This window comes from Galeopterus variegatus, unplaced genomic scaffold (assembly GCF_000696425.1).
Source record: "Galeopterus variegatus unplaced genomic scaffold, G_variegatus-3.0.2 Scaffold8, whole genome shotgun sequence".
In the NCBI taxonomy this organism is placed as follows: Eukaryota; Metazoa; Chordata; class Mammalia; order Dermoptera; family Cynocephalidae; genus Galeopterus; species Galeopterus variegatus.
The window spans coordinates 344798-354885 of NW_007726119.1; the positions used below are offsets into that span (position 1 = coordinate 344798).

General features: G+C 36.7%; 1 protein-coding gene across 1 annotated transcript in view; it reads left to right on the top strand.

Annotated features, from left to right (window-relative positions):
- The window catches only part of ITGBL1 (integrin, beta-like 1 (with EGF-like repeat domains)), a 240745-nt gene that overhangs the window by 118335 nt on the left and 112322 nt on the right, over positions 1-10088 (top strand). Inside the window, exon 6 of the mRNA XM_008581734.1 lies at positions 2115-2255. Within this exon, the coding sequence (XP_008579956.1) occupies positions 2115-2255 (141 nt within the window). The remainder of the gene's footprint in view (positions 1-2114; positions 2256-10088) is intronic.

Genomic DNA, 10088 nt, shown 5'->3' on the forward strand with positions numbered 1-10088 from the left:
CCGGGGCCAAATAAACAATGTTGCAGACACCACTAACTGGGGACAGAATAAATGTCCTCTGTTGCCCACATGGTTTATTGTTTCATATCGGACCTGCTTTTGCACGTGCCTGAGAAGGTACTTCATCAGATCTGCATGGCCGGTTGTCCCTGCTCCAGCACCCCCACCCCAATTCATTTATAGTATTATGAAAACAGTGCATATCTGCTTGTTAAAATCCACTTAATAGAGTGTAAAGAACAAAAATAAAATGACCTATCATTTTAACGTTCAGATATAACCTCCTTTTACATTTTGGTACATGACCTTTCAATCTATTTTTATTTATTTATTTGTCTTTGTCTATTTATGCAAATTTACTTGCACAAGTTCCTTTCCCACTTGTATCTTTTCTTATTTAACATAAAAATTGAGTCATACCACACATAAAGATTTGTGTTTTGATTTTTTTCATTTAATGATATATTTTGCTTATCTTTCTATGTCTTTTTCATAGAGTAAAAACCTAATTATTACTCTGACAGTGGCTTTGTAGACCACACTGTTATGCATATACCATTTATTACTGCACTATTTCCCCATCAGTTGATATTTTCGTCACTAGCAGTATTTCCATAACATAAATACAAACTTATTTTATATTCCTGAACATGTACTTTAGTGTACTTTTCTTTTCTGTTGTATACACTAATTAAAGTGGACTATGATGCTAAATAGTAATGCACACATGTACAAAGTTTATGTGGTGAAATCACCACCCAGAAAGTTGTACCATTTTGTACTCCATGTCAGAGCAGGAGAGTATGAGTTATCCCACACCTTCGACTCTGGATGCTAGCACTCTTTTTCACCTCTGATAAGCTGACATCCAAAATAATTCTAACTCACTATTTTTTTAAAGATCTCCTCCAACTCATAGTAATAGTTCATTGAGTGGTAAATATTTTTCATGTTTATCTATCATTACTTCTCTAAGAAATTTCCTTTGGCTTCGTCTATTTTGCTTTAGGCATATTATATTATCTCTTACATGTTGATTCCTAAAAATTGGTGATATGTTTGTGAAAGTGCTCTTTGTCTTTTATTTACATATAAGATACTTGTTTTGGCTTTTTTAGTTTTTTATAGTTTATTTATGGTGTTTCCTCCCAACCAAAATTTTAGATTTTTATGTGGTCAAGTCAATTTCTCTTTTTCCTTTTAGTAATTCTGCTTTAGGGGTTTTGAATAAAAAGTAATTTTATTCATATTCTATGGTTTTATTTTGTACATTTAAATCTTTAACCCAACTGGTACTTTTTTTGGTGTAAGAGGTAAGAAAGGAATTTAACTTTATTTTTCCCCAAAATGATTAGCTGGTTGCCCTAAAGACAATTACTGATGAACCACACAAACTAAGTGTGATTTACAGCTAGGTATTTCCCTGTGCAAATCTCCAAATGACCAAGATTATATCTCTCAGTCTATTCTCCAGCGTCCTCCATGACCTAGGGTCATCTGATCTAGCAAACCTTACTTCTTCATCTTCCTTCACATGCACTTCTGGATCCCCACACTCATCCCACCCTTCCTTGCTTATTCTTTCTTTCTCGACTTTCTTTAAGTACTACCTCCAACAGCTTCTAGAACATTCCCCTCCTGCCCCTAATCCCAGACCATCTACTCGTTATTACTGTAGCCCACATTGACCTCCCTTTCCCAAACTCTTATATTATATATCCTAGTTCAGAAAATGTTAGGACTTATGCTTTTAATGTCTGCTAATTTTTTTTTATTTGCTTTCTTTTTGCCAGATAGATTGTAAGCTTCTTGAGGGCAAATATTATATCTCATATTAATTATTTCAATATTGTCTTTGAGAGAAACTAGCAATGCTAATGATGTACCCCACAATCTCACATAATTATAGACATAGATAATAACTTTTCTTTACTTATTAAGGAATCTCTACTCAACTTCAAATGGCATTTTTTCCTTTTTTTAGAATATTATTTATCTGAATGTGTGTGTTTTCCAAATACAAAGTAAGCAACAGGAAAAAAAGGAACATGTAAGATGATTTCTTTCATGGTTTTTCCTGACTGGACCCGTATAATATTCTTTTTCCCATCTAGGGACTTGTGTGTGTGGTGAATGTTCCTGCCATGATGTTGATCCGACTGGGGACTGGGGAGATATTCATGGGGACACCTGTGAGTGTGATGAAAGGGACTGTGGAGCCGTCTATGACCGATATTCTGATGACTTCTGTTCTGGTAAGGGCTCTCTTAATTCCTATTTTTAAATAAAAAGAAAAATATTCATCTCCCTATTTTCAAGATTCATTCTGATCTCACAGACATTGTAAGAGAAACTGAATGTGCATTCCAAAGCATTGGATATTTGCAGTGTTCCTACTAGTAACTTGGAAAACCTCCAGAGAATTCACACATTTGGCAAAGACTAGAGATATAATTAGTCTCATTCCTTACTGAGGAGAAACATTAGCTCCAGATAGCTACTCAACTCAACTCTGAGAGTACAAAATTAGCTGAATTGATGACAATGAACAAGATAGTTACCGCTAGGACAGCTGCATTAATATATTATAAAACTTAGGATAATGCAGTTCTAAGGGATATTTTTATGCATTAACTCTTTGATAGGATTTATACTAAAATTATCCTGCAATGTAGTCTAGAATTGAATATCAATTAGTGGATTCAAAAATTTTATGCCATAAATATTTATGGAGCAGATGCTATTTGACAAGGTCTGGGTGGCACCTGGTCTATTGGATCCTCAAGTGAATCAGGCAAACATGATGCTTGACTTTATGGTACTTGCATTCTAAATGTAAAGGGAAAAATGCATGTGGCCAGAATGACTAATGGAGCAAAGGAAAAAAAAAAAAGCAGTCAGGGATTTAGCTGAAAAAGTGCCATTTAGCAAGAATTGAGTTGTGGATTTGTAGGCCAGTTATATTTGACAATCCAGAAGGCAGAGACATATGCATATACATCTCTTTAAGCTTCACTGCTTGGTTGGTACATGTAGGTAGATAGAAATCTCCTCCGGTCTCCTGAAAGTTTGCCAGCAAAGGGAGATAAAAGAGCTGCCCTATTTAATTATGATTATGCAACTTCCAAATCTTCTCCAGACTAGCTGAGGGAAACCTGCTGCTAAAACTTCCCATTGCAGAAGAGTTTCCCTCTTGTGATAATCCCTCGGGCTCCGGAGGATTTCCTAACCATTTTGTGAACACTATTTTCTTAAGGCGATTTTTCTATTATTCATTATATATATGAGTGTTGTTCTTCATGATTGTCATTATCAACACAATGGTAATAACACAGCTAATAGCTATTGAGTGGCCTCTATATGCCAAACATATACTGAGAATGTTGGGGAGACGGACATTTTAATTAGAGTTACATGGCTCTTCACAGAGATGGCTGTGGGTGGCTCATGCATAGCAGGATGCTATTGGATCACAGTGCCCATAGGGTTCTGTCCTAAAAGGAAGGCTTTCAGGTAAAAAAGATGCGAATGGCATCCCCGGCAGAACTAGAGGGATGCGATCTGTGCATGGGACTAGAATCAATTTGAAATTACGGGAATGTACAAGGCAGGAAGGGTGTGGTAAAAAGTAAGGCTAGTGAGAAACAAGAACTGGAGGGCTTTTTACCTTGCTGCAGAGCCAGGCTTTATTCTAAAGGCAATGGGGAGCTAGTAATAGTTTCAGGTAGGAGATTGCTGTAGTCACCAGGTTTCACAAATGTGACAGCTTCCTCGTGTATTCCTCCTTCAGTAAATGGCACCAACTTGACAAGTTCAAGCATAAAGGACCAATGGGAAGCCAAAGCTGACACTTTTTCCAGCCTGTTGAATGTGTGAGTTTGAGGGTCAGTGCTGAACATGATAATTTAGAGTTGTAAGCATTGGGTTGTTAATTAAAACTACATTGGGATTCAGGAAATGTCATTTAAGAATGTCATTTTAAGGTTGTGAGATAAATATGAATTTGCACAATTTAAAATAAAAAATTAAGGTGAAAATTAATTAGACTATACATAAAAAATGTAAGTTTGTGACTTGCTATTATGATGCCTTTTGTTTTTTTATTTTTTAACATGGGTCCACTCTTTCTTGTTGGATCCATGATATTAATCTTGTCCTGATTTGGGAGTGATGTTGAAAAACTCAAAATAATTCCATTCTAGTGACAATTCAGGGTCGTGCCAGCCAGTTCTTGTCATTGTGAGGGAGTGTGGCTGTGAGGTGAAGATGGGTAATGATATTTGAGTCAACAGTTAAATTCTTTTATAAGCTCACAATTCCTGTTGAGTGTTATTTAGGCTCAGAGTCATTGCTACAGGTAGAGCAGGTGACATGTCATTAAAGAGGCCCCCCAGGAATCTAATTTCCACTTCACCTATTCCCTCCTGTCCCTTCTGCCCTGTATTCCTCTTCCTCAAGTTTTCTGTTCTTCCCTGTCCTGTGAGATTTCAGAGAAAGTTAGGTGATTGGGCAGCTAAGGCTACTTGGTTGGTGCGGTTTATTGTGAGAGGAGTTTGGGAGAGAATGCTTACTGCTTTTACCTGTGGCCCCCACACAGTGGGCCTAGACAGATAGGTGTTGGAAGAAGTTGGCTGTGTATTGAGCAATAAGACATCAGTCTATAATCACAATTTCATTATTCGTTGGGTGAAGTGAATTGAATGTGGCCAGTCCTCCACAGCGTGGCTTCTACCCTTAAAATGAGAAATTTAGGAAAGAAGAAATTCACATCGGGAGAGAGATCCTACTCTGTTCGGCCCTTGCTGAATTCTTTTCCACACCTCATTCCATTTAATTTTCATACTAACTCAGGGAAGGAGACATTATTATCCACATTTTAACAGAAGAGAAGATAGGTTTGGGAAATTAAGTAACTTGACAAAGTTCACATTGCCAGTAAGTGTCATCTGAAAACACATATAGTTTAAGTATGCATGTAATTTAATCTCCAGGTCATGCAAATAAAATTTTTCAATTTTAATTTATTTTGGTGAGGAAGAACTGTCTTTTGGATGTTCAAAATTCTTATGAAAGCTGAACTTCTCTGAATGTCAATATGATCCTGGGCAGGCATCAGTCTCTGGACTATTTCATTGCTCTAACTAAATCTGTAGAATTCTTTATATTATGCTTAGAGTTATTGTTCTTCACAATTTTCCTAATTACCAGTCTAAATTGCACCACAGGAAAGGTGCCATACAGTTGATTATTGAGTAGGTTAATACCTTTGTGTTTTTGAGACAGAAGTAACCCAATCACGCCGATATTCTCTAGTGATTTATGCAAGGCTGGAAGGTAATAAGGCTCAGATGAAATGTGGTTTTATTTTTAGCTTCCTTTCTTGCCATCCTGAGAGTACTGGTCTTATTTAAGTCCAAGGCACATCTCTGGATGGATTCGTTTAACGTGCCACTTTTAATTGACATTCTCATTTTATTCATTCATTCCTACTCTATCCTTTCATCTATTAAATAATACATTCAAATGTAAATGTGTTATATCTACTGCATCACGGGTGCAGGGGAAACAAATATGTTGAAACATGGTTTCTGCCCCCAAATAAATCAGTTTATTTATTTCTTCTTTCATTCCTATCTGCTGTTCATCATCAACATGGTGTGTGTGTGTGTGTGTGTGTGCGCTCATTCATCCATATACAAACATGACTCGCACACACACACACGCAAGCCCCTCAAAGATGATACTATTGACAAAATTTGAGTGCGACTGAAATGACCATGGCATGACCAGCCATCCCGAAGTATACCAACTGTTCTGTTTGTTACACTCAATTGACTTTCTGATTCTGAAATAACTCCTTTATTCCTGATGACTGCTTACAACTCCAGTCTGTTTCCCCAAATCCCATAATTGGAAAAGTATGCTGAAGTGTAACCTTAGACTTTGTCTCTCAGCTTGTCCCACTTACCAAAATGATAAAAATATAAGGATAATCTTGACTTAGAGTTGCATTATTTTGGAAAATGGTGTCATTTGATAGAACAGTATTATGTGGGGATATTTTTGTGTGTGGATTACCAAAGCATTAAGGAAAGAAAGTGAAAGAAATTATTAAGTACATTCAGCTTGCATTATCTTTAAAGGAAAATCAATATATTGAATGGATTTTTTAAAAATAACAAGTACTAGTTAGATCTACTTTATTCCCTGAAGCTTTTCCCTATCAATGGTCTTCATGTTACTTTTTAGGTAGCCACTTGTAAATATGAGATTTGAATTTGTGTGCATTTTTTGATCGTTTAAAAAGGAAGAAATATTCTCTACGCCAGAAAATTGTTTGTCTAGAATAGATGCAACTACATTTGTTCTGGACTGATATTTCTAGTGTTCAGATAGCTTAACTCAAAAGATTACAATGATTACAAATGAATAGTAAGTTTCGGTGTTAATACCCTCTCCCATAATAGCCTGACAGCCTTTCTAACTCCTATATTCCCAGCATGGCTATGGTGTCACTTGATGGCCAATTGTGCTACAAACCTTCCATGTGGTGTAGATTGTGTTGCAATTATATTTACACTGGGTGGATTATGACAACACCAAGCTCTGTATTCTTCCATTGTTGTGTGTGTGAGTGCATGTGTATAGGTTCTTTTGAGAACAATTCTCTTATTCGAATTCTTCTGATGTTTGAGATATGTATATAGAAATGATACACACACACACACCTTTCATTTCTATTTTGTTAATCCTCTGCCTACACAGCTTAGAGGAATACTTATTAGAAGCAACAAAATTAACTCCTGCAGGGTTAACATATAAATAGATTTGACAAACTAGCATGGAAGCATTACATCAGTCAATGTAGTAAAGTTTCCTTCTTCTAGTTCTCTTATTTGAAAAATAAAGTAAATTAAGATGAGGCCCAAAAAGGGTAGAGGCACATCTAGATTAAGGACATAAGTCTTCCAATTTCTTCTTTTGTGACTTTTTTTTACTGTTTACAAATGCCTCTGATATAATATGTTATGACAGTCTGAAGGGTTTTCAGGCCAAATCTTTCGTCTTTAACCTCTATATACCAAAAACAAGCATTTTCATATTCTTGATTTTATCCCTACCAAATGATTCCCCCCTCTCTCTTTGGCATGTCTTTTTTTTTTTTTTTTTTTTTTTTTGGAATTGAGAGACTAGTAACTCTAGAGGAGGAAGTGAAATTTCATTTTATAATTTCTTATCTTCTCTGAAAGGCTCAATACTTGCATCAGAATCTGGGATCAATACTGCATTCCTAAGTGATTTTCTGACTCAATAGCTTCTTCTGAATCTGATATCAGTAGTTTGCCTTTATAAGTGATTTTTTAGCTCCACCAATCTTTCTAGATCTAAATATCATAAAGGATTTTATAGATAATGGAGTTTCATTAAAAGTAGGATCCCGAACTTTCTAAAATATATTTTGACAGCACATGACTTTCAGTTTTTGAGAGATGTAGGATATAATTTTTCATTACTGAGAAAGCAAAAGTTAGGTTTATGTTTTAACTTCTGTCAATCTTCAATATGTTTAAATTATGTAGTACCATAATCAATACTATTATTCATTGTAGTTGACTAGAATTATAGAAACCTCTCTCTATTACTTTCACACTTGCTTCTTCTATGATCTTCATTGAGATATTTGATTTAGGAAATCCTACTATCCCCAAATAATAAAACCTCCAATAAACATCTGGTGCCACTATTTCATCATTTAAACTGGTTGCCATGTATTCACCGACTCTTAGGAACATCACTCATGTTTAAATGCCCTTTTCTCCTTCGGCTTGAACATATTCAATTGATGTTGAATCCCGAGGGTAAAGTATAGAAGACACATAGTGGATAATTTGAGGAGGAGCAATGGACATACTAAACTAGACAGCGTTCTCCCACTCCGATACTTAAGTCCCGCAGCCAAATGCCGCAATTCCATTATCTCATCAGCCCATACCAATGTGTAAGCAATTGACTGCAGGTGTGTTAATTGAGAGGGTGTTGATGAGGTAATGCAAGGGCTGGTGCAAGGCTGAGGCAGAAAGTACAGAAGTGAGGGTCATCACACACATGGCACAAATGAGGATGCATGAAATATGTTCTTCCCAGCTTTGCTGAGTTGTCATTGCCTGGAGCTGAAGCATGGATGAATTTATGGGAGTAACCCTCAAGAATGTTCATGATGCTGCATTGAGTGCACAAGAAATAGTGGCGCTGGACCTCATAGGCTGTATTTTCCCCTTAAAGTTTATAGAAGAGCATGGAAAAAGCAAAGGTTTGAAAAATAAAGCTGCAATAACAGGACAATGTTAGGGAGGGAAAACCTTAGAGAATTAAAAACTGACTGGGGAGAACAGAATAAGAAACCAGAAAGTGAATATGGGGGTATAAAGATAAAAGATGGCTAGAGAGTTCTTCCAGGTCTAGAGCATCTGCATTTTTTCAAAATTAATTCAGGCCTCCACAATTAATCTCACTTCCTTTAATATTAAATGGATAAGATTCTAACCCTAAAAATCTCTTTTTATTAACTTCTGGCTATCTTTGGGATTAGTTTTATTCTACCACAATTTTTTTAAAATGTCAACTTGTGAATGAACCTCAGATGAAAAATAATGATTAATGACTGCTCTTAAACATATTCCAACTAGACAACTTGAGAGTGCTCTCACCTCAGTAACCGGTCTCCCTCAGCACCTGCCCTTACCCCCAAGGCCCCTGCTTTATTCCACCTGCCCAGGGACGGGAATCCTCCTTTCAGGCTGTGTCACTGCCTGTGAGTTCAGTGGACCACAGCAGCGGGCGTATCCTCTTGGATAGTTGGGGATTTTGAGACGCCCTCTGAGATGTTTTGTTCTAACTTTCACAGACATTTTAAACTTTCAAGAGTGAGGAAGCCTTTTTCCCTTTCAATCTAACTGTTTTTCAGTTTTATTATTGAAGTGTCAACTAGTCTTCCCCAAATAGCAGCATGTTCTGCACTTTGTCCAGTTTCCTTGTAGCAGATCTAACTGTCCCTGAAATAAAACCTCTTGTCCTCAAGAACCTTGAAGCCATGGGCTCTTATGAAACAAGAGAATTGCTTGTACTTTAAACTTTAAAGATTTTTGTTTTAAAAACTGTTATTTATGTATGCATTTGCAATGTAGCTCTGTTTACAAAGTTTGCCCTTACAAGCTTTGGGATGAAGAATAGGGACATCTCACTTAAGCTGGGATAAATGGCAAAAAGCCACAGAACCCAACAACCTATGAAATGTAATTGTTAACAATTATAAACTATTATAAGAACAATTTAAAAAGTATAAACTGTTATAAGGAAAATTCTCATATGGGAAAGTCTAAATTATTATACTCACATGTCATATGTATTTATTGACAATCATCTTTTTCCTTTAAAGTAACAAGATTTGAGGCACAGGATTAGTGATGACAGCAATTTGTTGAAAATCTGTTAGAAAGTTAGTGCCCCCAAAATGTTAGTTGAATTAAATGAAAGATTTGAACTCAATGATTCCTAATACCTTGCCCCACTATGATTTTACTATTTGCCCCATAAACAACCAGGTTAATAGGTGGTGAAAAACTTTTGCAAATTTGGATTGTCCACCTTCTCCAAACTCAGAAAATGGACACATAGACCTCAGGGAATATTGACAAAAGGGTCCAGTGTTCACTGAACTCCAATTTTTATATTATAAGATACATGTTAACATCAAATGCCAAAGACAAAATATCATGTGCTTTCATCCATTAGCTTTATACCTGATATACATTAAGAGAAGTATAATTCCGGGCCGGCCCGGTGGCGCACTGGATAGTGCGCCGCTTGGGAAGCACAGCGGCGCGCGCCGCCCGAGGGTTCGGATCCCACGTACAGACCGGCTCCCGCTCACTGGCTGAGCGAGGCGCGGGAGCAATACCGAGGTTTGCAATCCCGTTGCCGGTCCCTGGTCCGGTACGGGGGCAACACTGAGGGTTGCGATCCGTTTCCGGACACGGAAAAAAGACAAAAAAAAAAAAAAAAAAAAAAAAAAAAAAAAAAAAAAAATA